We start from the raw sequence: 27,549 nt of genomic DNA on the forward strand, positions 1-27,549 counted from the left end.
CAGAAAACTTATCATCCATATTTATGACATTTTATCATATAAACACTTCTAATTTAATCGTATATTTACTATATTTCATTATTATGGGTATGGGGCGTTATGAAAATATATACATAAAAAATTACATTTCTATATTTTAATATTATTATCAAAGATTTGGAAAATAAATAAATATTTTTAGTCAAATATTTCGACTTCAAAATTTCAAAAATCAAATAAATTGTGTGGAAATCCCTTTTTTGCTCAACATAATTCTTTCAAATCCGAAATAATCAAACCAAAAAAAAAATCCCAAAATAAAACACCTAAAAAAATAATATATAATTCCCCAAAATTGGGTTATGTTTGATAAGAAAACGTAAAAGCTTGATTAAAACTTTAATTAAAATACGCCTCTCCATATCCAATTATTAGGAAAATTAAACTTAAAAAAATAAAGAATACCCATAGAAGGATCTAGAAACCCTAAATAGACTAGTATATAAAGTCGCTAAAAACTTCCCATGATCCTCCTCTTGCTTTCGAGTCTCTTTGTGTTTCATCTCGCCTTTCAGTTTTCTTCTTGGTAGCAACAGCTCTTTAGATCTACAAAAAAATGTCGGACATAGAGACGTTTGCTTTCCAGGCTGAGATCAATCAGCTTCTCAGTCTTATTATCAACACTTTCTACAGCAACAAGGAGATCTTTCTCCGTGAACTCATCAGCAATTCTTCCGATGTAAGTCTCCGACGGTTGAATTTTTCTTTTTCATTCTGTATTACTCCGATCTTCTAGTATACTGTAGTTTTATTGCTTTTTGTTATTTTGAAATTTGATTATATTAGAGCGATCTGAGCTTTTTTTTATTGTCTTCATAGATAGCTTAATGTGATCTATTTGATTTTGAAGTTTGATTATTAAGAAGCAGCATGAGTTTTTTTCGAGGTTTTTGTATGTATTTTCTTCGTGTACAGCTTAACGTGATCTTCTAGGCTACTGTAGTGCCATTGCTCTCCATGATTTTGAAGTAATGATTATTTTAGAGAAGTTTAGTTTCTATTTGGAGGTTATTCTTATATGTATTGTGGTTGTGGATAGCTGATCTTCTAGGATATATTGTAGTGCTATGGCTCTCTTTGATTGTGAATTGTGATTATATTAGAGCAGCTAATTTTAATTTTTTTTGAGGTTTTTAATGTGTATTATATTCATGGATAGCTTGATGTGATTGTCTGGGATACTGCAGTTCCATAGCGCTGTCTTTTTTATTCTGAAACTGGATCATTCAGAGCTTTGTTCTGTTTTGTCATCTTAAAACTTGGCTGAGAGGAGTGAGTCTTGTCATGTATCTCCAAGGGTAATGTAAAATTTTGCCTGGTTTGTGTTTTGTGTCTTTCTAGATCCCTAGTCTGAACGTAGGTATCATCATAGTGTTATTATATGGTTTTGTTGATGATATACCATTGTGCCATCACCCTATGTGGCTTCGAAAAATAATTTGAGTAATTTAGAGCAGTCATATCATAACAGTTCATATATCAGACAATCTTTGCATGTTTTGTTGCCCATTTGAAAGCACCTGATTCGGCGTTCTGCTTTGTCATCATAAAACTTAGCTGATAAGAGTAGGCTCTATGTAGTTTTCTATTGGTCCTATTTTTTATTAGACTAGGTAATGCAAACATTTGCTTGGTTTGTGTCTTCTAAAGTTTATTTTAGATGTTATCTAAATGTTATATATACTATGGAGATGTTATCATGGTGTTAGTGTATGATTTTGTATACAATTGATTGAGTTTAATTAATTAAGTTGGCATATGAGGTTTAGTAATAAATACCCGCTTGTATTTGTGTTATAATTTTTTGTTGAAGAATCTTGTGATTAATTCAGCTTCTTAATACAGGGATTTGAATTTTGTTTGCCCGATCAGCTTTTTAAATTAATATGTTACTTGTTGAGGGCTTCTGTTCTGTTATCTCTATCCCATTGTATCATAGGATATAAAATGTTTGTTCTTATTAGTTATTTGGTGGTTAATTGTATGCCATATCTGATATTTCTTTGTATTTTGGGATTATACTTTTAGGCTCTAGACAAGATCCGTTTTGAGAGTTTAACCGACAAGAGCAAGCTAGATGCTCAACCAGAGCTCTTCATCCATATTATCCCAGACAAGACCAACAATACTCTCACTATCATTGATAGTGGTATTGGTATGACAAAAGCTGGTAAGTAGTAGGAACATATTGGAAGCTAGATGCTCAACCAGAGTTTCATCCATATTATCTGTTCTTAATGTTGCATTTCTATTTGCTGATCTTCTTTGTTTTATTTGCAGATCTGGTGAATAACCTGGGTACAATTGCAAGGTCAGGAACCAAAGAGTTCATGGAAGCTATTGCAGCTGGTGCTGATGTTAGCATGATTGGTCAATTTGGTGTTGGTTTCTACTCTGCTTACTTGGTAGCTGAGAAGGTTATTGTGACCACAAAGCACAATGATGATGAACAGTATGTCTGGGAGTCTCAAGCCGGTGGCTCTTTCACTGTTACCAGGGATACATCTGGTGAGAACCTTGGCAGGGGTACCAAAATGGTCCTTTATCTCAAGGAGGATCAGCTTGAATACCTTGAAGAACGTAGGCTCAAGGACCTTATTAAGAAGCACTCTGAGTTCATTAGCTACCCTATCTCTCTTTGGGTTGAGAAGACCATAGAGAAGGAAATTTCTGATGATGAGGAGGAAGAGGAGAAGAAAGATGAGGAGGGAAAGGTAGAGGAGGTCGATGAGGATAAGGAGAAGGAGGAGAAGAAAAAGAAGAAGGTTAAGGAAGTTTCTAATGAGTGGTCACTGGTGAACAAGCAGAAGCCCATTTGGATGAGGAAGCCAGAAGAGATCACAAAGGAAGAGTATGCTGCTTTCTACAAGAGCTTGACTAATGATTGGGAAGAGCATCTTGCTGTGAAGCACTTCTCTGTTGAGGGCCAGTTGGAGTTCAAGGCTGTCCTTTTTGTTCCAAAAAGGGCTCCTTTTGACCTCTTTGACACAAAGAAGAAGCCCAACAATATCAAGCTGTATGTTCGCCGTGTGTTTATCATGGATAACTGTGAGGAGTTGATTCCTGAATATTTGAGCTTTGTGAAGGGTATTGTGGATTCTGAGGACCTTCCTCTCAACATCTCCAGAGAGACATTGCAGCAGAACAAGATCCTAAAGGTTATTCGCAAGAATTTGGTGAAGAAGTGTGTTGAGCTTTTCTTTGAAATTGCTGAGAACAAGGAGGACTACAATAAGTTCTATGAGGCCTTCTCTAAAAACCTCAAGCTTGGAATCCATGAGGATTCTCAGAACAGGTCAAAGTTTGCTGAACTGCTGAGGTACCATTCCACGAAGAGTGGTGATGAGATGACCAGCTTGAAGGACTATGTAACCAGAATGAAGGAGGGCCAGAATGATATTTACTACATTACTGGTGAGAGCAAGAAGGCTGTTGAGAACTCTCCCTTCCTGGAGAAACTGAAGAAGAAGGGATATGAGGTACTTTACATGGTTGATGCCATTGATGAGTACTCAATTGGTCAGCTGAAGGAATTTGAGGGCAAAAAGCTTGTTTCTGCTACCAAGGAAGGCCTCAAGCTTGATGAGAGTGAAGATGAGAAGAAAAAGCAGGAAGAATTGAAGGAAAAGTTCGAGGGACTGTGTAAGGTGATGAAGGATGTGCTAGGAGACAAAGTTGAAAAGGTTATTGTTTCTGACCGTGTTGTGGACTCTCCCTGCTGTTTGGTGACTGGTGAGTATGGGTGGACCGCTAACATGGAGAGAATCATGAAGGCACAGGCACTTAGGGACTCTAGCATGGCTGGATACATGTCTAGCAAGAAGACCATGGAGATCAACCCAGAGAACTCCATCATGGATGAGCTGAGGAAGAGGGCTGATGCAGACAAGAATGACAAGTCTGTGAAGGACTTGGTTCTCTTGCTTTTTGAGACCGCCCTTCTAACCTCAGGTTTCAGCCTTGAGGAGCCAAACACCTTTGGCAACAGAATTCACAGGATGCTGAAACTCGGTTTGAGCATTGATGAGGAAAGCGGAGATGTTGATGCCGACATGCCAGCATTGGAGGATCCTGAAGCTGACGCTGAGGGCAGCAAGATGGAGGAGGTCGATTAAGTTCATTATTATTAATGTTTTGATAGTTTATGGGTTCCCTTCCTACTTATTCTCTAGTTTTTGCTTTATCCCATCAGAACAATATGTGATAGGGTTTTAATGCCATTCTTTTAGAATGGCAGTTCTATGTTAGGTTATAATTCTCTTTTTGTTTTGACATTCGTGGTTAATATTAGTTCCTTTTCTTGCTCAACTTATGTTTTCTGTGAAATGTTTTACTTGATCCCCTACTAATCCTGGACCAAATAATTAGTTTGGTACCCAATATCACATGACGGGCAAGTTGTTTCATTTTGCTAACTTGGTGAAGAGTTTGTAACGCATTTTGGTTATAGTGAATGGAAGAACAAAAATGATTCAACTGCCATTCACGAGAGGGTAATCTTCTGAATGGAATAACTTTTTAAGCCGTCACAAATATTCACCATTTTTTTAGTAAAATATCAGTTCTAGTGCCTCAGGGTGTGTCAATGAAGTTGATTATTTTTTAAAAATTATACGATTGCAATTTTTTGGGTATTTTATAATATATGATCAAAATTAGGTTTCTTAACACTATGATTGGTTTCTCTTCGAAATTAGTACGGTTTGATTAATTTATTTTTAAAATCTCACCTCAGAATATACTACTGATAATATAATTTCTTTCACAGATGTGTTCTTGAAGAAACACTTTAATTTTTAAAGACAAGAATGTATAATCTTGTTGCTGTATTAAATATTTAATAGGAATGTTTGGATATGTTTTGTTGTATTGTTTGATAGAGAGTATATATTATAATATCTTTTAATTTTAAACCTAATTAAGTAGACACTAATTAAAGAGCAAAGACCCAAAGTCGTTTAGTTACCAGAGGCATTAGACAGACTTAAAGTTATATTTATGTTTGAAAAATGCTAGAAAATATATTTATATATTAAATTTAACATATTGATAATATATAAAATATATTTACATAACGTTTTTCGGTTCAAAATTTTTTCACAAATTAAAAAAACCATCCCAATTATTCGAAACAATTATACACTTGAATAAAAGTCCACGATTTTATTGAAAAATAGCATAAATTGGTTTGGTTGTTTTCATGACGGTTGGTAAGTGCAACATAGATTTTCTTTTCTACTTTAACATTCAACTAGTTAAGATTCAAATACATGTACGCTTATCACACATCGCATCAATGTTAAGACCCTCAAGCCACCCATTTGGCTTTGAGCCAGATAATCACACTGCAATTTCCTGCTTGTGGTTTGAATAGTATTATTATAATCAAGACGATGTCTTGTTTGGTTCTAAATGCAACATTATGGTGTGTACCAAGAATCACTCAATAGAAACTCGACATCAATTCATAGAAATAAATCACAAAACAACTATTCAAAAAAGAATAATAAACACCATGAAGATGTCGAATTTAACATGGAGAAAATGGAAAGAGCAAACATAATGTTATATGTTCATGGAATCAGCCCAACTACGATTCCCAGAAAACAAAAGAAGAAAAGTAATATATATTAGGTGTCCTCAACTCTTGAATGAAAGACAAAGCTTGGAAACGTTGTAGTAATGTCCCTGTTTAGAGGAGGAAGATATTTTAGCAAATGAATTAATACTAGGAAAAAACAATAACTACCTAAACATGTTTAATATTTCATGTGTCACTTACTTGAGATATTGGAGGGTCATATTCTTCAAAAGTGAAGGATGTCGCAACACTAAGTTTCTCCATTCCTCCTTATCAATCTTTCCGTCATGCTTCGTATCGGCTTCTTCAAAAGTCTGATAAAACAAGGAGACATAGTTAATCATAAAAAGGTTCCATGACAATACTTTTATCTATATGAGGAGAATGGGTCGGGAAGATGAAATGTGAGCACGAGTTTGTCCCAATGCATTTGCAGACATGTAAGTAACTAAATATAGAAAACAAAAGTCAAATAAGTGAGCAATCTTGTAATTTCAGCATCGAGCTTGCACGACAATTAAATGCATCTGGTTCCTTAATTTCACACAAAATTAGACTCAAAGCCCAAAACGTTCCAAAGGATAGCAGTGATGATAAGACAACAAATTCTGAGCAGCAGCACCAGATCAATAAAATAAGAAAAAATGCGATAAGATTATGGTACCCTCGGGGGATTGAAAACGTAGACTTTCCCTTAGGTCTAAGATAAATTCCAAGCCATCATAAACTTAGCAACATAGATAGATAGTCAGAAGACTAAAAGGTGAATCACTATTGTTATGTATGACTTATACAACATGCAGAAACAAGTACTTTTTAGGTTGATGAAGCACCTTGTCAATTATGCTCTCTATCACATCGTCAGAGAGGTTCATACCAGACTCCGCAAGAGTAGCCACCACCATTTGCTTTACCTGCACTCAAAAGCCACGTCTTTTATCTTATCAAAAAGCACACAAACAAGTAATGTTAGTTAATAAAGCTCAAAAAGAGACATCAATGAGGTTTCATAATTAGAGCAACTAAAACCGGGACATAATAAAGTAGGACAATAGATTATGAAACATTCAACATATTGTGGCGACCAGTACTTGAGAAGGCTAAAATGTTAGATAAAGGCTATGCTTTAATGAGTAAACTACTAACGGAATAGTTGTCGGAAGTTTTAGAAAAAACAGAAAAATGGTAATAGAGAAGTAAATCAGATTGAATGTGGAGTGTTGAAAAAAAAAAGAACGGGGGCAGAGGTAACCAAATTATCCCATATTAATCTGAAATATAGCACAAAAAGGACTAGAAATTTGACTCGCCCAATGCAAGACCTAGAAGATGCCTGTAAAAAGGAACATTCATCAGACTAAAAGCCCTAAACGCAAACCCCTTGGTGGAGCTTTGCCCACCTGGACACAGACCGTTTAATGTCTTTTGCCTTGCCTCAAGAGGCCATTCAACTACTTTAACAAAGACTTTCAAGATTGGGGACATTTGATCGCTTTCACTTAGTGAGGTTTATAATTACCTCTTGTCTCTCAATAAAACCTTGTTGCTTGAGATCATATAGCTGAAAAGAAACTGCAATAGTAGTAAACCATTAGAAGCAGTCGAGACCAACTAAAGTTAATAGTCATGACTCATTAATGCAAACATAAAACGTACACTCAATCTTGTCATCGATAGGTGCATTTGGATGGAAAACAGAGAGAGCACGAGCAAATTCCTCGAATCCCAAGATTCCGTTGTGTTTTGTGTCAAACAAGTCAAACACCTACAATTAGATAGGTCAGAGTGGGGGAAATAAAGATGATTCCATCTGATGTGTCTTCTCAACCTTCCAGACCAATAATAGAAATGTTAAAAATGACAAGGTTCCTGGAATTTAGGTGATAAACTAGAAGGTAAGCACATTTTGTAGGGAGAGAAAAAATAAAAAGAAAATAAATGCAATAACAACACATAAAACTAGCATAACCTGCAAAATTTACTCAAAATTCAAAATCCACATGTCCTAAAGACATTCCTGAATATTTGAAATCACATTTGGACCATATTAATATAAGACGTTCATGAAATCACAATTGAACTTGAACTGTCTTAAACTATGAAAGAATTCCAACTCCACTTGCCTTAATAAAATATCCCTAAGTCAATCCAAATACGCCGTCAAATACTTATCCATATTCATGGAATTCCAATTGTCATCCATTAGCTCCACCAATTTTGTCCAAAAAATTGGACAAGCAAATTTAGCAGCCTTTACAGTGACATCTTTAATTTTATTGTAAAATCACAGAGTTGCTTCATCTTGAACTAGTTTGTAGGAAAAATGAGTAAAATATCTTTAATACAATTGTTCACGCATGATCTCGTAATACAAATAACGTACTTCTTATATGTTCAACTCAAAGCAATTTCTCTCACATTCAAGTGAACTATAAGTAAGCTTATAACTTCTTTATTATATCAAAATAATGTTTGGATCAACTTGTGCGTACCTCAACTATTCCATTGAGTACCATGTTACATTCCATCACCACCACCATAGGTACCAAGTAACTCTATCCAAAACTTTTGCAAATGAAGAGCAGAAGAGCTATACTACGACCAATGGCGTAGCCAGAAATTTTATCGAGGGCGTCCAAATTTTAGAAAGTCAATGAAAAGAATCAATGAATGAGTTCACAAAAAATTTAAGTCCACCTACGCAATATTTAGCTAAATCATTTAAAAAATTATAATAGCGCTACAATTTTATTATTAAAGCTAACATAAGAAGTTAACAAAAAAAATTCTACTATAAACACCTTATCCAATACATCATCACAATTTTTTTCATTATTTTTTAAAATCATAGACTCACAAGTAATAATATAAAAAACTTTTCTTTCTATATATGAGACACTTTTAAAAATCATCACTACTTCAATTTTGTAAACTTATGATGGCACATGGCAGTAGACACAAAGGGACGGATGGAGACAGACTAGCAATTGTCGAAGAGTAGAAAGATAGAAACCTAGAATCAAATGAAAGAGAATCGTGAGAATTTGTAATATATAAAGAACTTTTTGTTAAAGAAAATTTTGTAAATTTGGATTTTTAAACTTTAAGATTTCTTTAGTAATATTTTAATAAAACATATTGTAAAAATTAATTATTTATTTTTACATAATTTCTGAAAGTTATTTCTTAAGAAATTCTTAAATTTTGAAAAGAAAAGTTAAAAATGTGCCCTTATTGAATCAATAAAGGTAGACTCAACTTTCCTTTTTTTAGTTTAAAATAGGTAATGCGCGGATGAAAGTAAAAATGGGATTCGATCCCGTGACTCGGAACTCCAAGCGAGCAGGCTTTACCGCTAGACCGTGCCTCGCAGATTTATCAAGGGTGTCCAAATCAAAAGAATATATTTAATTAAAACAGCGTTTGAGCTATATACATTGTATAATTTTCCGACGAAGGGTGTCCAATTGGACACCTTGAAGACACTGTAGCTCCGCCACTGACTACGACTACCATTGGACATCCAATATTAAAGCATATAAGGTAAAAATAGAATTTTAAAGGATAAAACTGAAATTGATAACCTAGATATATTCATTCCCATGAGACTTTAAAAATTCTTAAACCTCGTTTCCCTCTTGCTTCCTTCGCAAACCTTCAATTATTATACTTTTAAAAGTGAATACTTTTGTAAAACCATGCCAGTTCCCTTTTAAATAATAATTAAAGTTAATCTTGCTGGGCCCTACCAAATCACATTTCTATACCTCATCATATTCGACAGTAATGGAAATTTTTGCGTGCACTTTGACAGCCAGACCAAAAACTTCATTGACGAATGCCATCAAAATCTAATTTATTCTATGCGCTGCATGTGAAGGGAGTACAATAAGCATGGGTGTACTTCCTCCATCATATTCCCTTACTTAAAGAGGATGAGCAACTTAGCTGATCTGTTAGACGAGAACAGCTTCAGCTGTATAGCAATAATAAGATACAGACAATAGATCTAATTTTCGGCGAGTAACGGACTCTTATGAAATTCGATTAAATCGGGATTACATTTAAAGGTCTAATAGCAGTTAAGGAGAACGTACCCGGTCAGCAAACAAGCTTTCCTTTTTATTTGTCTTGAAAAGTGCCAATTGAAACTCTTCCTGCAAGATAAGATACAAACTCAAAATCCAAAAGAACAGCGGAAGATAAATACATATTAAGCATCCATGCCAGGAAGAGACCACATAGATAGTTCTTTTTCAATGACAATGGATTGCTAGAGCTCTGATGCTAGTATACTAGATTGTTCTTAGGAAACCAAGTGAAACAAACCTTGTTGATTAAACCATCATCAATCACTGCACTGCTTATCTTCTTAAAGAGCTCGTAAAGAGCTTCAATCTCGCTGACGCTAACTGCAACGAGAAAGAAGATAATGTAGGCTCAGTTATAGTACTTCTACTAGTGCAAAAACCACGTGACACTAACAACCTATGGGTTATAGAAGTTTCAAATGCTTTACGACAATAACAACATAGCAAATTCTGATTATAGATCAAATTAGTATTCAGACGGTTTTTTGAAAGATACATAGTCTCAAATGTTAGAATATCAATGTATTACAATCTAAACAACTTAATGACCGTAAATTCTGTGAGGATGGGTTATAGTAGTTTCAAATGCTTTACAACAATAACAACATAGCAAATTCTGATTATAGATCAAATTAGTATTGAGACGGTTTTTCGAAAGCTACATAGTCTCAAATGTTAGAATATCAATGTATAACAATCTAACCAACTTAATGACCGTAAATTCTGTGAGGAATTTCCTTTGGAAGGGAATGGTATCAAACATTTTGATACATCCCGATATGGGAAGAACGTCTTATAAATTGGGTCAAAAGGAGCATATGCTATCCGTTTTCATAGAACCGTAATAAGCTTTAAAATGATGGTACAAATCATGGAAATAAAACCATTAAGAAAAGGAAAAAGCTCAGAACCAGTTTGACTTTGCTTTTGTTATTTTCCATAATCATTTTATGTTTCTAGGAAAAAATCACAAAATGTCCAAGTAGCATACAAACTGTCTCTCGTGCAAGTATCTCAGGATCGTCGAGGCCCCCCGATTGCTTAAAATCAAGATCGCAACACCTCGAAAGGTAAGAACCTAAGAACTGCAGCATGGTAACGTCTCAGATTCAAAACACTCCATATCTGTTCAACAAGAATGGCAGAAGACGAAGTCAAAAATCTATTTTAATTGGATCATTTGTATCAAAGAAACGTCTCTCGGACATGAAAAAAGCAAAACTAACCTTTCGACCATTCTCTGTTATGTCTATTTATGAATCCAAAATACTGAAAGTTTCTGAAACCTATCTATATGCAGCTATATATCTGCCATATCAACATGTCAATACACAATTTAGTTCCATAAATATCTACTGAAACTAATAAAAGATGCACTAAAACATGCCATCTAATTCCGTCAACATGGTCAAATCTTTCAACGTAAATCTCATTATTGATTATCCTCTTCTCATGCAGTTTCAATCCCGCCATTTTACCACCATAACTTAACGTATCTCTTCAACCTCACCGATTGCATAATTCGAACAAAAATCAAAAAGTTGCAACTTTTTCTTCTTCTACAACTAATTATACTATAACCCCAGTCCCCCATTCCACAAATTGACTTATAATTCATAGATTTCAGGTTCAACATCAATGTACAAACTTAACAATAACACTAAACCTCAAAGACCACACAACACCAAAAGATCATTCTTTTATTACTAAAAATGAAACGAACAGTCACCTCGAATACAACTCAACAATAACACTAAACCTCAACGACCACACAACACCAAAAGATCATTCTTTTATTAATAAAAATGAAACGAAGTCACCTCGATACAAACTCAACAATAACACTAAACCTCAAAGACCACACAACAGCAAAAGATCATTCTTTTATTAATAAAAATGAAACGAACAGTCACCTCGATGATTAATTCATAAGTGAGAACTTGCTAAAAAACCTTGGCTAATCTGTTCACGCCATTTTCACATTCCTTTCTGCAGGGCGATCGGAATTGAATTCTTTAAAAATTTAATCTTTATATCTAAACTCAAATTTAGCTTTAATTTCGAAATATTACTTATATAAACAACAAAATTATACAAACCCCACATTAAATTACACAAAAACAGACTTGTATATCACATAAAAATTCAATTAGATCAAACAGTTCGATTTGATTAACAAACAGATCTAATAATTACAAAAAATTAACATGAGAATCAAAAATCAAAAAGGGAAACAAAAAAAAAAACTTACGTTTATGAATAAATGGAGATTTAATTTGAGATGATTGCAAATCAGAGATGAATTTTTGAGGCAGGAGAAGAAGGATGCTCCTTAACCTTTTTTTTTTTTTGGTTTTTTGTAATTTGCAATAAGTTGTGTCCTTGTCGGAAACTATAAATTATATTTTATGGGTCTCTGATGGTGCCCCAAATGTCTGATATTAGGCCCACCCATGTTTGCCAGCTGTCAAATGCATACATGTTAATATTTTACAATCTAGTGATATCGGTGAAAGTCTGTTACGTAAATGAAGAATTAATCAATTCATCAAAATTTAATCTATGGATTCGTTTATTACTTGTTGTTTTCTTTGTTTCGATTGTTTTGTCGTTTATTGTTGTTATTGTCCTTGTTTAATCTGTTTTTTCGCTATCGATGAAAGTTTTTGACGTAAATGAGGAATTAATCAATTCATCAAAATTTAATCTATCGATTCTTTTATTACTTGTTGTATTCTTTACTTTCATTGTTTTTTATCATTTACTGTTTTTACTGTCCTTGTTTACTTGGTTTTTTTCACGTGACTTCTTTATTGCAGTATTTTCTTTCAATATTTGATGTTGATACGTAATACTTGAGCTGAGGATCTATTAGAAACAATTTATTTACCTTCATATGATAGTGTGACTATATATCCCCCGTAGACACACATTGACTAATTTAAGGTCTTATTATCCCTCAATTTTTATTTTATTTTTGTAATTTTATTCATCTTTTGGCTTACGTGGCACATTGAGTGACTCCACATAGTTGAGTCGCGAGGGAGATGTTTGGATGCCACTTAAGCCAAAAAAAAGTGAACAAATTACAAAAAATGGGTTCGGGGTAATAAGACTTTAGCTCAATTAAAATGTATTAGTATCTCATATATTTTAATCATAGTCTATGAAATACTTGTGTCTTATTCCTATATATTTAAATATTCTTAATTGGTGTTGGAAGTAAGGAAGAATACAACTGTACCCAATAGTACAAACAAAGAAAATAAAACAAATAAAAGTTAAAAGAAAGAAAAAAGTACAAATGTTAAGATGGGCCCAAGGAGTTTTAATGGAGAAAGCCCATTCGTTTAATGGTCCATAGTAAGGACTAAGGAGGTGGGCCAAAAGTAACTATTAAAGTACTGGTCCAATATTATTTTGTTTATTATATTTTGCAAAAAAGGTCAAATCATTTCATGTCATCAATAAGTAACATATAATATCTAATACAGTATTATTAATAGACGTTTGGCCATGCGATTTCAATCATGATATGAAATTACAAGATTAAATCAACCTTTGAATATGTAATTTTACGCTGATTTCATCTCATTATTTCATATTATAAGATAAAATTACAAATTCTCCAAAAAAAGATTTTTCAAATACAAAAATTAACTCAAGTTTATATGTATTAACCATTTATTTCAGATGTAAATAAAATTTAGCTTTTGGTGTTCTATGATTGACCTCTAAATAATTAGTAGGTAGTTCAATCCTTTTTATTTCAAAACACTGTATATGGATAATATGAACGGCCTAAACAAGAATTCTTAACAACGAACAACCAATTTAGATATTCATGACCAAGAGAAATAGTAAAAAAAATATTTTTTCTTGGATCTTTTGGTGGATAGCGATATCTAAGTCCAATCTACGGTAGAAGAGAAGGTTCCATCAGAAAAAAATTATTTATTTCAGTTAAGGTACAATTCATATAATTATTTTTTAAACCATTTATATCTCATATAACAATTATTATCATCAACATAAAAATTTTATTATTTCAAATCAACTTCTACTTTACTATTTATATTTTCCAAATCCATTATTTATTTAATCAAATTTATTTTCCAACCAGATTTATTACTACTTCATTCAATTAAAAGTTTAGTAAAAATATAATTTCCCATCGTTATATTGACTGGACAAGTTGACTGACCACCGTGACATTAATTGATAAAAAATAATTTTCTTAACTTGATCAATAAATGTTCAATTTTATTTGTTTATTAAATTAAAATTTAATCAATAAATGTTCAATTTGTTTTAATTGATTTAAAATTTGATCAATAAATATTATCTTTTTTTTTAGAATGACTTTGTCATAGTGTACTATGTGATTTTATAAACTTTTGCTTATCCAGTAAGATTGAATAAATAACTCGTTTCTATGTTTACGAGAAAACATACAACATAAAAGTCCTAATTGCATGTCCAAACAAAATTTCAACTTTATCTTACAATTTTATATCATGACTTCATAACATGATTTCATATCGCATGACTAAACATATTCCAATCTTGAGGATAAAACGACTAATAAACAATCACTTTGTTATCAAAAAAAAATTCTTCGTTTAAAATTGTGGTCAATCATATCCCCGTCGTTACAAAATTGAAAATTGGCACATATGTAACTAATCATAAATTCTTCCAAAGCTCACTTCAATAGCAACATACATAGTCACTGGTGAACTATAATTTACAATAACTTTTGCTCACTCTAGTAACTATATGTTACATACAATTTATGTTGACTTTTGACTTAAGAAATTAAAATTAAAAAGAAAAAAAAGAGGAAAATTTGGATGTGGGAGTAAAAAAATAAATGAAGTATAATCACTATCAAAAGCTTAGTTTTTTTTTTATAATCGTGATTTCCGAACGATGATACTTGCTATCTCCCATCAGCATAAGTATATGATAACTCTGTCCATAATTACCTTTCTAATTCTTGTTTACAAAGAGGACAACAAGAAATAATTTTGAGCCATTGATCAACACAATTGAGATGGAATATATGAGAACAAGGCAACTCTCTGATTTCTTCTTTCTCTTTGTACTTGGCCAAACAAATACAACATTCCTGTCATGCCACAAACATACGGTCAAATTTCAGGTATAGTCACTTAACTTTATTTACTATATTTGGAACAGACTAAACAGAAAGTAAGACAAATAAATTGAAACGGAGGAAGCATTTTGTAATTCAATAGATCACTTACATCACAACTTGTAATCTCCTCTTTATTTCCAATTTCTTTGTACTTCCAACTAGGCAAATTGGAGAGTTGTTCATCAGTTGCACCTCTATCTACTGATCCCATATTCATATTGTAGCCAAGAAAATTACTCAAAATTGGCACACAACAACACAACAACACAAATAATATGAAGGGAAAAGAGTATGTGACAGCATTCCAAGCTAGTAGTGATATGCAAAGAACATGAAGTTTAGGAGCATTATGAAATGATCCAAATCTTGAATCAAATACCCAAACATTCCCCATCACAAACCATATAGCAAAGAAGAACTCTATCCATGTCCTACATCTCTCCATCCGAGACGGTAACTCCCTGAAAAAAGAATTTTTACACTATCAGATCACCTGAAAGATAACATGTTTATACTGGTCAGTGTATATAAGTTACCTTGATTCGTCGTGGCTTATTTGCTGCTCAAGATCAGTATCATCTGTTTGGCTCACATATAATGCCCAATATCTCCAATAAAGCAGAATCAAACTAATAACACAACCAAAACCATATCCAAATACCCAAATCCTCATTGGCCAAACAGGCCTTTCCTCTTTTGTAACAACCAATGTATATGTTGTAACAATTATTTGAACAGTCAAAGCTATACACTCCATAATCATCCAAGTCACAGAATTGAAGGGATTTGAGCCAAGTTCTGAACTTGAACCATTTTGGTAATGAAACACTCTTCTCAAGAAACTAAAACATCTTGATCTTGATATTCGAATTGCCATTCTTATCAAGAATGAAGACGAAGACGAAGAAGAAGAAGAAGAAGAAGGGGCTGTTCTTCTTACATCAAGATCCATTCTTTCTGGACCAATAATCCTAGAATTACACAATGAGTCTGTTGTAATAAAGTAACGGCTACTCATGATTCGAAATGATGACACCAGATTTTTGTCAACAGGGAGAAATTTCTAAGAACTTTCAACTTTGTAGTAACATATCATCACTTATATAAGTAATTATACCTTCGAATAAGGCGTGCTAGCTTGCCCTTTTTGGTGATGATTTACTATACTGAGCCCTCTGCTCCACGTATCTAATAAGCTCGTATGGTTCACTATTTATATCAACTAGACCAAAAGAGTGATATAGTCGATACAAATAAAGGTTTTTGCATGCCAAATTTCAAGAATCTCAACAGATAAAAGTTCCCACCTTTTAAGTGATGAAAAGGTATCTACGAGTCCTCTGCCCCACACGTATCTAGCCAGCTCACGATTCACCAAAAGAGTGACTAGCAAACAATTCAACCAATTTCATAAACTCAAGTTTCAATCTTTCAAAATGGTTTTGCTAATAACTTCAAAATTTCAACAAAAAAGATGAAACAGAGGAATCAAGAAAAAGTTGGATCAATCAAAGGGGTTACTACGAGCCCTCTGTCCCACGTATCTAACTAGCTCGTGTGGTTCACCACCACTAACACCAAAAGAGTTGATCAATCAAAGGGGTATCGTATGACTCACAACTACTAACACCAAAAAGAGTGATTCAGTGGTTACAGAGTCATACAACAAAAAAGTTCCCACCTTTTAAGAAATTTAACAAGACAAGAATTCAGAATACAAAACAAGAGAAATGAAAGTGAGAATAAAAAGGGAAAAAAATAAAACAAGAGGAGAAAAATAGGTTAATGGAGTTGAACAAACATGACATAAGGAAGGTAAAGATTGGTTTCAAGATGGTGACCAAGAATCAAACAGACACCATTTTTATTTTTATTTTGCTTTGATTTAAAGTGAATTTTTTAAAGAAGTATAATAACTGTTGGCCTAACTTATTCAGATGATTTTGGCTTTTTTTTTTGTTTATATTTGAGAAGAAGCAAAGTATGAAAGATAAAAGCAAATGTGGGGTTCTTGAAAAATACATTACTCTTATTTTTTGTGATGTTAACTTTGAGTCAATCCAATTTTTTTGATACAAATGTTAAGATAATGTATTATTTTTATTTATTTGTATAAATAAGTAATTAGTTTTTTTGAAAAGTGGCGGGTACAGTAGTTAATCGGTTGCTGAGGATAGCAGTTGGCCACCTAATCAAAAACCAGCAGTACAAGCAACTTTAGTCATTGTATTGTGTAGCATATCCGACGGGAAGTCAGAATTTTAATTTAAAAAAATGGTTTGATATTCTTCGAATTGGTATATCTTTATCATAAAAGTAGTTCGTTATAAAAGTGATTCACAAAAATGACTTATATATGCTCTTTCCATCTAATAATAGTGGAAACATTAATTTTACATTTTAAAAAATTACCCATATTATTATTTATATATACTATATTTTACGTTAAAAATTACAAAATTCAGATGAACGGGATAATTCTATCACCATGACTCTCTTTGCGTCTCCTACCAACTTACCAAGAGAACGTGTGGTTTAATATTAGTGGTCAGCCACTGTCAGGGCTGGTGCCTTTGATTTTGTACAAAATAAAATAATACTATACTTTTGATTAAGACCTTTTGTTTTCATTTACTTAATTTTAAGCTAGATAAGTGCATCAAATTTCAGTAATTTTAGGATAAATTTTATATTTATATTAAAAATTTACTAGTTATGTATAAAAATTAAATTTGAAATTCAGTTAATGACATTTGATATCGCTATCTTGAAATTTTAAGCTCATAAAATTTAAATTTCGACTTTGTCTCTAACTTTAGTCTATCTTTTTGCATTTATATATTTTGGATTTTGAAAAATCTGAAAACTTAAGTTTATCCACTACTCAAATATATTGCTTCTTGCTAGTCCAAGTACATTAAAAATAAATCTTACATATCTTCTTATTTGTTTTTTTTTTTAAGATTTAGTTTTATTCTTATCATTAAGTAATTATTAGAATATTAGTGGTTAAATTTACATTTTCAAACATCATTATATGAGCAACTTAAGAGGAGCGCAAAATTGATATTGGATTAGTAAAATAAAATTAAATAACTGAAGTTGATTAAGTAACTATTTATTTATTAAAAATCATATGAGATTTGAGTTTTTTGAGTTCAAAATTTCAGAAAAATAATTTCAAATGTCAGTAATTAATCAAAAACTAATATTAATGTATATTTAGCAAACTTAATATATATGTATATAAAATTTGAAACTAAAATTATTAAATACGATCGAATTCGTACGAAACAACCAAGACTTCTTGTGTCATTGACATCAATGGAGATGGATTGTCATTGTTACATAACTTCTCCAACTAATAATTGTTACAAAAAAATCTTGAATTGTGGGTCTCTATTTTTAGATATTTTCCCATTTCAATATACTATCATTATTTATCAAATACTTCACTTATCCAACTACGGAGACACACAAATATATGATCATAAAATCATACGAAATTGAAGTCATCCCAAACATAATGCATGACATATTACGATATAAAAAATATATATATTATTAACTTCTAAAAGAAATTTTCCATCCATTTATTAGAAATGTCTAAGTTGTTGCCTCGTAGGCTTAGGATACTTCGCTCCTGATCGACCTCTATTAGTGAACGTATAGTGATTAACGATTTAAAATTCATCTTATTTTATGTCATAATCTACACTTGTATGTTCAAATGGTCACTTGTCATTAGGTTGAATCACTCGATCAAATTTAGTCAATTTATGCGAATGAGTTTATTCTTGATAAATTCGAATCAAAATATATAAACATTACTATATAAGAAGAGTGAATAAACATCCTTTTTTCCGTCGACACGTGGCAAAAAAAAGAAAAAAAAACAGGGTTGAACTGGACCCCATCAAAAAGCTACAAATGAATAAATTGGCTGAATTAAATGGGGGTATTTTTGGTATTTACTAGCTTTTACTCCTTAAAACTTTTGTATGTTAATGCTTTATAATTGTACCTTTTCTTCTTTAGACAAAAAAACCATCCAACATCTCCATAATGACACATATATCCATCAAATCTACTACTCTTTAATTAATTAAAGTGGGCCCCACTACCTTTCTCATGGCGGCTGACCAATAGTTGTGTTTTTCTTTATTTTAAATTATCATGTGTCACCATTTTTCCTTGATTACATATTTTAAAAATAAAAAATAAAGTAGTATATATAAATAATTAACAATTTAGTATGCTTAAAAATAGTAGAAACTACATAAAAAGTACTACATATTATATTACAATAATTAACAATTCATTGACACTTTAAATTCTATCAATGCTATATAAATGAAGATAAAAAAGGCAATATATAATATTTAAATATATTTAAAAATAATATAAGTAATACTATACTTAATATGCTTAAAAATAGTAAAAACTACATAAAAAGTCCTACATATTATATTACAATAATTAACAATTATTTCACACTTAAATTCTATCAATGCCGTATAAATTAGAATAAAAAAGGTAACATATAATATTTAAATATATTTTAAAAAAATATAAGTAATACTATACATTACAATAATTAACGGCTTAAATATTTCAAAGTTATATAAAAAATTTAATTGACTCTCTAAATTCTATTGGTACCACATAAAATGGATTATCTGATAAACATATTTCGTTTGAAATTGACGAAAAAGAAACTATAAATTACAATAATTAAAAAAAAAAATAGTTGACTCCAAAAAATCTATCAATTAACAACATATATTGTTTGAAATTGACAAAAAAGAAACTATAAATTACAATAATTAAACAAAAATTCGCTCGACTCCAACAAATCTATCAATTAATGCCACATAAATTGGGACATGGGAAATAACATATATTATTTCAAAATTAAGTTCAAAATGTACTATAAAATACAATAATTAACAACTTAATATATTAAAGAGACATATAAAAAAGGGTTAATATTTGAAATTCTGCATGTGCCACATAAATTAGAACAAAGAGAGTAATAACTATTATTTTCAAAATTATGTTAAAAAAAAGTACTACAAATCACAATAGCTAACAATTTAAAATATTATTAAAATCATATAAAAATTTCAATAACTTCTCAAATTCCATAATATGACATAAATTAAAATAAATACAAAATATATATTGGGCCCCGTGCTGGCACGGGGTCCTATATCTAGTATGGATAGGAATGTCGATTAGATATAATTGGATTGGAATTTTTTTAAAAAAAAATTTAAAAAGTTGATTGAATAATGCATGATGTGGACCCCACGTGTTATAAATAGTGAAATATTTGGCGGCGCTTATTATTTATCCCCAAGCGCATTGGCGGTGCGTCCTCCCCAAACAATCCGGTGTGAATCGGGTCGAACCAAAACCCGAACCTCCCAACTCCGATCATCTCTCCGATTCCGCCGGCGATTTCCATCACTCGTTAAGGTAATTGAAAATCCCATTTTCGAATTTCGAAATTAGGGTTAGAAATGAATTTTTGTTTTCTAGGGTTCTTAGTGATTATTTTAACCTAATTTGATTGTTTGTTTGTTGATGTTTACATTCATGAAAGAAAATTTGGATTTCTGAGAGAAGTTACTTTTTATCACAGAGAATTTTGAAGTATGACAACTGCTGCTAGACCTACATGGGCACCAGCTAAAGGAGGGAATGAACAAGGTGGAACTAGAATTTTTGGTCCATCTCAGAAGTATTCTTCAAGAGACATTGCAGCTCACACTACTTTAAAGCCCAGGCAAGTAATTTGAAATATTGCTTCTTTTTTATTACTACTTCCGTGTTTCAATCTGTTTGTATGATTTTTGACTTAACACGTAGTTTATTGAGTCTAAAGATGGGATTTTTGTGGCTCAACTTACCTGGATCCAACCTGCATTTCTTCTCGGTTATTGAGTCTGTCGAGTTATGATCTTATTTTGCATTCAGGTGAAGTGAAGTGGCTTATGCTCATTTTTTTTTGGAAAGGTAAATAGAAGTGAAGTGGATTATGTTAAAGCACAACTAAGCCCAATTAGAAGGTTATGTTGAATATAATTGAAGCTTATAATGATAATATGGTCAGTAGTTCCGCTTGTTATATCTATTGTCTCCTCCTATAGTTGTAGTCCAACAGACATGGTTTCCCCATAGAATTACCCGAGAAGTTCTGTTAAGTCAATCTTCTTAAGAGAAAGACGTTGCACATTTATGATACGACTAAAGATATGCAGTTTTATTTTCTACTCTGTATGGGTAAAATGGTAGGTTGTTCTTAATTTGAGTTGTTGTAAATAAATGCGTCAATAGTATGTCAAGGATCAATTTATCAAAACGATAGCATGACAAGGAACTGTGTGTATCACGAATGCTATAATTAGAAAATGCTGTATAGTGTACCATATCCTATGTCCATTTTATCTACTTATTGCAGTTCATGGTATGAATGTAGGTTATTGTAGATTCTAAGTGAGTTTAGTTCGTGTCACTTATGAGTAGAAACAGTTCTGATCCAAGTTGATTTGAGGGCTGAATTGATATATGTGTGAGAAATAGGGTATATGATGTATGTTATAATTTGTCAAACTGATTGATGAACTTGCATTAGTCGTATTCCTGGCATATGGAAATTTAGGCAGTTCATTTTTTAACTCAATGGGTTTGTCATTAAGGTAACATAAGTTGGTTGTCCTCCTAATTGTATCGTGAATCTGTTATCATGCATATTTCACACAAGGCGTTTCTCTATTTCCATTAATGGTTCTGCCTGAGTTGCTTAAATTGGTGCTCCTCTAAATTCTATCATGATTCCAAATCTCTATTTCCATTGTCGTGTATGATTCAGAAAGGAGGGACAGGATACTCAGGATGAGTTGCATAGGAGAAATCTCTGGGAAGAGTTGGAGGACCGTGAGCGGAGGCATTTTTCTTCAAAAGACAACGGCTACGGTATGTGAAATGTGGACAGACTCCCTCCCTCCCTGCCTCCCTCCTGCACACACGTATGGACTCATATCAAATTCCTATCTGATTTTGTTCAACTCATAAACTTATACTATATATTGTTGCAGAGGACAGAGATCGTAGAAAGAGTGGTCAACTGCTTTTAGATGGTGAGTGCTGTTTGTTCATTAGACTAGTCTAGAATTTCAACAAGACATTCGTCATGTTTCCATTATTATATGATATTCTGCTGCAGGTGCTAAAAGAGAGATTGAAGACCGCATTGTTCCACGCAGCGCTGATGCTGATGATGATGCAGACACCAAAAGTGACGATGAGAGGTTTGTACCTTGTTCCCAATTTGTACAAAAATGCTTTTAGTAAGCTCCTATTTGTGCAAACGTTGGAATGCTTGATAGTTTTTCGTTGATGTTGGACATTTCTTTTTTGTTGTACGTTCAAAATTTGTTGCAGAATGCATGTACTTAATATTTCCAGTTCATTGCTGATATGTTTCCACCCTTACTGCAGCTTTGCATTAAGACTCTATTATTTTGTTACTTCAAAACCTTATAAGTTGTTTACGCTGATTTTAGTGAGGATGATGATGACGATGATGATGAAGATGATACAGAGGCTCTACTGGCAGAGCTTGAACAGATAAAGAAGGAGAAAGCAGATGAGAAACTCCGAAAAGTATGTATTACTAAATGCTCGATAGTTTCTTTGCCAATTTGTTATGTGGGTCCTTCAAATTTCTTGTTTCTTAAACTGCATTTCCTGAGGTTAATATTGGCGGTATTCCTTCTCCATGCGAATAGCTTCTAGAACTGTGTAAACTTTCCATTCAGAGCTGTAGACAAAGGGAGTACCAATTGACAATCGTCATATTCATCTGATGATGTGAATACCAACAATCAACACTGCTATGAACTCAAAGTTGTGTGATTTTGGCAGGAACGACAAGAGCAAGAGGAGGAGCTTAAAGCAAAGGAAGCAGAATTGTTGAAGGGAAACCCTCTTATAAACCAGCCAACGTCTTTCAGTGTGAAGAGAAGGTTAATCCCTTAAGACATGGCTTCTTGTAAGATTCTTTAGCTATACTTCTGTGTAAAATTTACCACATTTGTCTTTGATCTGTTTCTCTCTAGGTGGGATGATGATGTGGTCTTCAAGAATCAGGCTCGCGGGGAACTGAAAGTAGCCAAGCGCTTTATAAATGACACCATCCGGAATGACTTTCACAGGAAGTTTCTCCACAAATATATGAAATGATGATAGAATTTTGATGTGAAAAAAAGCAAGCAACAAACATCAGTGCCTAGTGGATTGTTATTTGTTTTAGTTATGTTTCTCAAATGTCTCTACATCACCCTGTTATAACATTCAAGCATCACTGTAATATTGTCATTCTTAAACTAGCTCTGGAAATACATTTCTGTTTTTGATTATGTCCTCTCTTACAATTTGAACTGATTAGCAGAAAAGCAAAAAAGGAAAGGGAAGGCCAAATCATTGGACAGGTGAGAGTTGTACCTACTGAACACTTAACTTATATTCAAACTTAGTTAATTGAACGCATATTTCATAATTCAAAACTTAGTTTAATGCTTGAATGCCACTGGTTCTGACGTGGCACGAGCGACCAATGAGAAAAAGCCACATCACAAAAGGAAAAATGTCAGTCATGACATTTAAAGAGAAAAAAAGGCAGTTTGGTGCACTAAACATTTCACATTCACGTAGGGTCTAGAGAAGGGCTGCACCCCTGAGAGAAGGAAAAGGATATGTCAAAACAATTCTATTTCTCTTCAAAAGATCAAGATTTTTGCAAAGAAGATACAATACACAATTGTGTACTCCAATTTGAATAATTTACCAAACTACTGCACACTATAAACAGCTTTTTCTGAGAAAAAAAAGAAAATCCTCAAACACAGGTAGAAAACAAACAACAGTTGACTGGGGGAAAAAAGAATTCACTTTATCTTGCAATGCTTTTCCATCAAAGAAAGTAATAAGGGGTTCTTCTCAATGTCTTCAAAGGTTCAGGCATTGCAAACACAGATTTGTTCTACTTATTCCTTCTGTTCTTCCAATACAAACTCAACATACAAATCTTTAATCGCGATCACAACAGTAGTTATCAGTGGTCCCATTATTGCTCCCTGCGCGACATACACACACAATTAGTATCAAAGATGCAACCTTTATGGTAATGAAATCATCTCAAGTGAAAGAGATAATGGTCAAAAACACACATGAACTATCCTTGTTTTTACGAGACCACACCCCAGTTGTTCCCTTTTCCTACAAGAACTATGAGCATCTATGTATTAAAAAACACACCTAGGTGTGTTTTCAGGTCCTACTCAAGTCATCAAGTGACATATGAAGCAAGGAGACATCTTTATACATGCGCAAAAGATGACAAAGGAAACAACTGATAGTTGGCCTAATCAGTCATGCATTAATACATAATGTTGACAGTTCAGGTAGGAAAAGGAAGCAATTAATAGTTGGGGTGTGAAACTCACAAAAAAGTAATAGTTCAGGTGTGTTTTTTACTATTAACTCCAAGTGAAATAAAGAGAGTCCAGTTCCAAGACCATCATGATCTAGACAATAACTGGAGTTAAGAATAAGTTGAAAGGGAAGGCACTCATAGCTTCTTTTCCCAATAGAATTATCGTCTTTCCTGTCATGTTGTTTCGTGTGACAATCATATTTCTCTTTTTGATAGGTAAATGAAGGACTAAAAAGTTCACATTTTTCTGTCTAATATCGGGGATATCTTAATAGCTGATGTATAGCAGTTGCGAATTCTCCAAGTTCACTTCCTTCCTCATACTCAACAAGAAGACAACATGACAGGTAACGTAAGTAATGCAAGAAAGTCATAATGGAAATTCAAGAGAGAGTATTGTTTGTGATTACCTCAAATGCAGAAGGGAACAATGTCATTCCTCCAATAATGCTGAGACCAGTGAGATACGCGTTATAACCAGGTATATCCTCCATAATTTCGGATGTACCATAGTCCATAAGTACGAGATGTATAATTGATAAGCTGATGGCCAATACATATTGGCCTTCAAGCACCAACTGTAAAGCAGCTGGGATAGTTGAAAACAGTGATGGGAAAATAGGAAACAAAGGACTAAGAAATGCGAGGATTGTTGACATGTACAAAAAATGTATAGAGAATAATCTGAACAAGAGCCAAGTTAGACACCCCTGAAAGAGTGCAATCTCAGCAGTTGCTAGAAGAACCCCAGAAATAGCTTTGTCAAGAACCTCAACACTTCGCCTCCTTGCGGAATGTGACATAGGGAGCATAGACATAACCTGTTCTGTTACTCCACCAGAATCCGATGTGATGAGATAATAAAGTACCCAAATGAATACCATTAGCTGAGATACAAAATTAAAAAGACCAGCAGCACCCGAAACTATGGAATTCCCAATCAAGAACACGACCTTCATGCTTCCACCTAAAACAGATGTGCTACTAACCAGTATCCGTTGCATTACATTTACTCCTTGGAGAGCGAATCCTTTGGCTTTCTCAACCAAGTCCTCTCTAGTGATCAGAAGTTCCCTGAACATCACATCTACTTCTGCATATATTTGTGCCCATTCACGATCTTTAACCCTCCTTTTCAGGCTTAAGAATTTCTCTGCATAAGGAGAGGGGGATGCCAAAGCCGTGGATTGATTAAATGTGTTATTTGCAGGAACTATTACAAAATGTTTTATCCCAGAAACAAACTCCGTCATATTATATTGCGTAGCATAACCATCTATCTGGGTAAATACTGTCTCATACACTTGAGATGTGTACTTATCCACCATCCCGGGGACATCATTTTCATCCATCCACTGCTTAACACCGATTTTCTCAGCATAGTTACTCTCCTCTACATGGGATTTCAACGCAATAACAGCATCTTTCCCCTCCATACCAATCTTATACGAAAAGAAAATCATACCTGCCAAAGAACCCACACTCAATCCAACAATCAACCCAATTGCCACAATCGTCTTCAACTTCTTCAATATCCCTCTAGTAAAGAAAGCAGTAATAGCGAACCTACGAAAGCTATGACTTCTTAAAGATGTTACTGCATTCATAGTTGAATCCACACTATTAGCAGTAAACATAAATCCCAATGCAAGAAGTGCAACTGATCCAATCCCACCAATCTGCTCATAAGCAATCACAAACACCCCAAAAGACATAAGCCACCTCAACAACACGAAAAATCCACTCGTATGACGCCTCGTCGAGTTACCTTTAGGCCTCCTAAGAACAACCCTAGAAATCTTCTCTTTAATATCAACAAGGGTCCCTAGAAAAACACTGAAAACAGCTACAGGGACAGCTAAAATAGTCTCAGTAAGACCTAACTTTAAAGGTTCAGACCAAAATGCAACAAGGGTTTGTTGAATTCCCCTTAATGGAATTGAACAAAGTACAGCCCATAACATAGCTCTCAAATACTCTTCAAGCAATTTACCAACACCATAAATAATGAAAAATGTGAATACAAGTCCAGCATGAGCCATAGCTATATAAAGGGCTAGTCTCACCTGAGGATCAGCAGACACTGAATCTTGATTTGGGTCATTTTCCTTTCTTGGCTGAGCCTCTGAAGGAACCTTGTTCTGGGGTTTTGGTTCTTCTGGTTTCCTCATTGAAGCTGATCTAAACATATCTTGCCAAGGTGGATTAACAACACTTGATTCAGATTTTGGGTCTGAATAAGGTATCAGCTCCATTAATTTCTGATAAAGATTGTTTTTTTCTCCTCAGAAAACTCAAAAGACTCAATTTTTATGACTATGCTTCTTGAAAAATGGGAAAATTCTTAAGATTGACTATCTTGATTCACCAGTAATGGTGACTTGAAGTTTTACAGTAAGATTTTTTTAAGGGAATTTGCAGGGGTGAGGGTATTTTTGGACTAAGCTGACACAAGAAGAATTTGTCAGATTTGTGAATCCCCCAATGGGAATTTTTTTGGAGGACTTATTATTACTGATTCATAGACTCGATATGAAAGATGTCTTTATTAGTATCCACAACTTCAACTGATCCCAAAACAATTCAATGATTTGAGGACCACTTAGTTTTTTTTTTTAGCCACATGGTACTTTACTGTTTCCTTGACAATGACAGTTTTGCCCTTTGTTCAATTCCTCATCTAAGGTTATTTTTGTCTTTTAATATTGTTTGATACTCCTCTCGTTTTGATTTGTATGTCAGGTTTTGACTCGACACGTGTAGTCTTTGGCTATTCATATGCGATAGCATCTGTGATTTATTGTGTTTAGATGACCACATCTTGTTGTTGTTGTTATGATTCCTTCGGTGACCGCATCTTGTTGTTGTGATTCCTTGCATATATACTCCGATGCTTTACTATTAGCTGTCATGTTTCTCTCTACTAGCATTTTTCTTTTAATGGCTGCTTTGATTTGCTCTCTTTACCTTAAAGAGTTTGTGGTAAGGCTTGCATACACTTTAACCTTTTCAAAATTCACTTTGTGATATTTCATTGAATATGTTATTGTTATTAGTGGTTTTGACTTGACAACTTAAACTAAAGATACATTGAATGTATCAAAATATATATTAATCTTATGATCTTAAATATATTACATGAATAGTTAAACTTAAAAATTTATCGATTAAGAAT

The 27,549-nt window shown here is 33.2% G+C and overlaps 5 protein-coding genes across 6 annotated transcripts; 2 read left to right on the forward strand and 3 right to left on the reverse strand.

Moving 5' to 3' along the window:
• The first annotated feature begins 498 nt into the window (after positions 1-498).
• Positions 499-4,343, forward strand: LOC125808785 (heat shock cognate protein 80). Its single transcript, XM_049488451.1, has 3 exons — positions 499-718; positions 2,068-2,209; positions 2,320-4,343. Exons 1-3 carry the CDS (start codon positions 596-598, stop codon positions 4,152-4,154), a joined length of 2,100 nt encoding a protein of 699 aa, XP_049344408.1. The 5' UTR covers positions 499-595; the 3' UTR covers positions 4,155-4,343.
• Positions 4,344-5,669: 1,326 nt separating this feature from the next.
• LOC125807143 (calcineurin B-like protein 3) lies at positions 5,670-12,104 on the reverse strand. 2 transcript variants are annotated; one of them, XM_049486912.1, is made up of 10 exons: positions 11,963-12,104; positions 10,938-11,019; positions 10,703-10,836; positions 9,950-10,032; positions 9,718-9,777; positions 7,277-7,385; positions 7,140-7,192; positions 6,454-6,534; positions 5,822-5,934; positions 5,670-5,727 (listed from the first exon to the last, which is right to left on the reverse strand). In XM_049486912.1, exons 3-10 carry the CDS (start codon positions 10,803-10,805, stop codon positions 5,670-5,672), a joined length of 660 nt encoding a protein of 219 aa, XP_049342869.1. In that variant the 5' UTR covers positions 10,806-10,836; positions 10,938-11,019; positions 11,963-12,104. The 2 variants fall into 2 exon arrangements, with proteins under 2 accessions (XP_049342869.1, XP_049342870.1); XM_049486913.1 differs by lacking the exon at positions 11,963-12,104 and adding an exon at positions 11,625-11,693.
• Positions 12,105-14,694: 2,590 nt separating this feature from the next.
• On the reverse strand, positions 14,695-15,990 carry LOC125807100 (E3 ubiquitin-protein ligase At1g63170-like). The gene is made up of 3 exons (XM_049486874.1): positions 15,409-15,990; positions 14,982-15,333; positions 14,695-14,842 (listed from the first exon to the last, which is right to left on the reverse strand). The coding sequence occupies exons 1-3, from the start codon at positions 15,888-15,890 to the stop codon at positions 14,696-14,698; spliced, it is 981 nt and encodes a 326-aa protein (XP_049342831.1). The 5' UTR covers positions 15,891-15,990; the 3' UTR covers position 14,695.
• A 4,254-nt stretch (positions 15,991-20,244) lies between these two features.
• LOC125807110 (uncharacterized) lies at positions 20,245-23,319 on the forward strand. Its single transcript, XM_049486886.1, has 8 exons — positions 20,245-20,353; positions 20,520-20,667; positions 21,754-21,853; positions 21,976-22,017; positions 22,104-22,188; positions 22,444-22,543; positions 22,805-22,905; positions 22,999-23,319. Exons 2-8 carry the CDS (start codon positions 20,533-20,535, stop codon positions 23,120-23,122), a joined length of 687 nt encoding a protein of 228 aa, XP_049342843.1. The 5' UTR covers positions 20,245-20,353; positions 20,520-20,532; the 3' UTR covers positions 23,123-23,319.
• Positions 23,320-23,635: 316 nt separating this feature from the next.
• LOC125839508 (uncharacterized) lies at positions 23,636-26,895 on the reverse strand. Its single transcript, XM_049518494.1, has 2 exons — positions 24,785-26,895; positions 23,636-24,015 (listed from the first exon to the last, which is right to left on the reverse strand). Exons 1-2 carry the CDS (start codon positions 26,627-26,629, stop codon positions 23,926-23,928), a joined length of 1,935 nt encoding a protein of 644 aa, XP_049374451.1. The 5' UTR covers positions 26,630-26,895; the 3' UTR covers positions 23,636-23,925.
• Positions 26,896-27,549: the final 654 nt, after the last annotated feature.

This window comes from Solanum verrucosum, unplaced genomic scaffold (genome assembly GCF_900185275.1).
Source record: "Solanum verrucosum unplaced genomic scaffold, falcon-dt-bn FXZP01000277.1, whole genome shotgun sequence".
Lineage (NCBI taxonomy): Eukaryota > Viridiplantae > Streptophyta > Magnoliopsida > Solanales > Solanaceae > Solanum > Solanum verrucosum.

Excerpts from the sequence above, each read along its gene's own strand:
- LOC125808785 (XM_049488451.1), top strand. The coding sequence starts at position 596 with ATGTCGGACATAGAGACGTTTGCTTTCCAGGCTGAGATCAATCAGCTT. Across the intron at positions 719-2,067 it reads TCATCAGCAATTCTTCCGAT|GCTCTAGACAAGATCCGTTT; the intron begins GTAAGTCTCCGA and ends TTATACTTTTAG. Across the intron at positions 2,210-2,319 it reads TATTGGTATGACAAAAGCTG|ATCTGGTGAATAACCTGGGT; the intron begins GTAAGTAGTAGG and ends TTTTATTTGCAG.
- LOC125807100 (XM_049486874.1), bottom strand. The coding sequence starts at position 15,890 with ATGAGTAGCCGTTACTTTATTACAACAGACTCATTGTGTAATTCTAGG. Across the intron at positions 15,334-15,408 it reads ATAAGCCACGACGAATCAAG|GGAGTTACCGTCTCGGATGG; the intron begins GTAACTTATATA and ends TTCTTTTTTCAG. Across the intron at positions 14,843-14,981 it reads AGGAGATTACAAGTTGTGAT|GAATGTTGTATTTGTTTGGC; the intron begins GTAAGTGATCTA and ends GTGGCATGACAG.
- LOC125807110 (XM_049486886.1), top strand. The coding sequence starts at position 20,533 with ATGACAACTGCTGCTAGACCTACATGGGCACCAGCTAAAGGAGGGAAT. Across the intron at positions 21,854-21,975 it reads TTCAAAAGACAACGGCTACG|AGGACAGAGATCGTAGAAAG; the intron begins GTATGTGAAATG and ends ATATTGTTGCAG. Across the intron at positions 22,189-22,443 it reads ACCAAAAGTGACGATGAGAG|TGAGGATGATGATGACGATG; the intron begins GTTTGTACCTTG and ends CGCTGATTTTAG.
- LOC125839508 (XM_049518494.1), bottom strand. The coding sequence starts at position 26,629 with ATGGAGCTGATACCTTATTCAGACCCAAAATCTGAATCAAGTGTTGTT. Across the intron at positions 24,016-24,784 it reads TGTTCCCTTCTGCATTTGAG|GGAGCAATAATGGGACCACT; the intron begins GTAATCACAAAC and ends TATGTCGCGCAG.
- LOC125807143 (XM_049486912.1), bottom strand. The coding sequence starts at position 10,805 with ATGCTGCAGTTCTTAGGTTCTTACCTTTCGAGGTGTTGCGATCTTGAT. Across the intron at positions 9,778-9,949 it reads ATGATGGTTTAATCAACAAG|GAAGAGTTTCAATTGGCACT; the intron begins GTTTGTTTCACT and ends CTTATCTTGCAG. Across the intron at positions 7,193-7,276 it reads TATCGATGACAAGATTGAGT|TTTCTTTTCAGCTATATGAT; the intron begins GTACGTTTTATG and ends CTACTATTGCAG.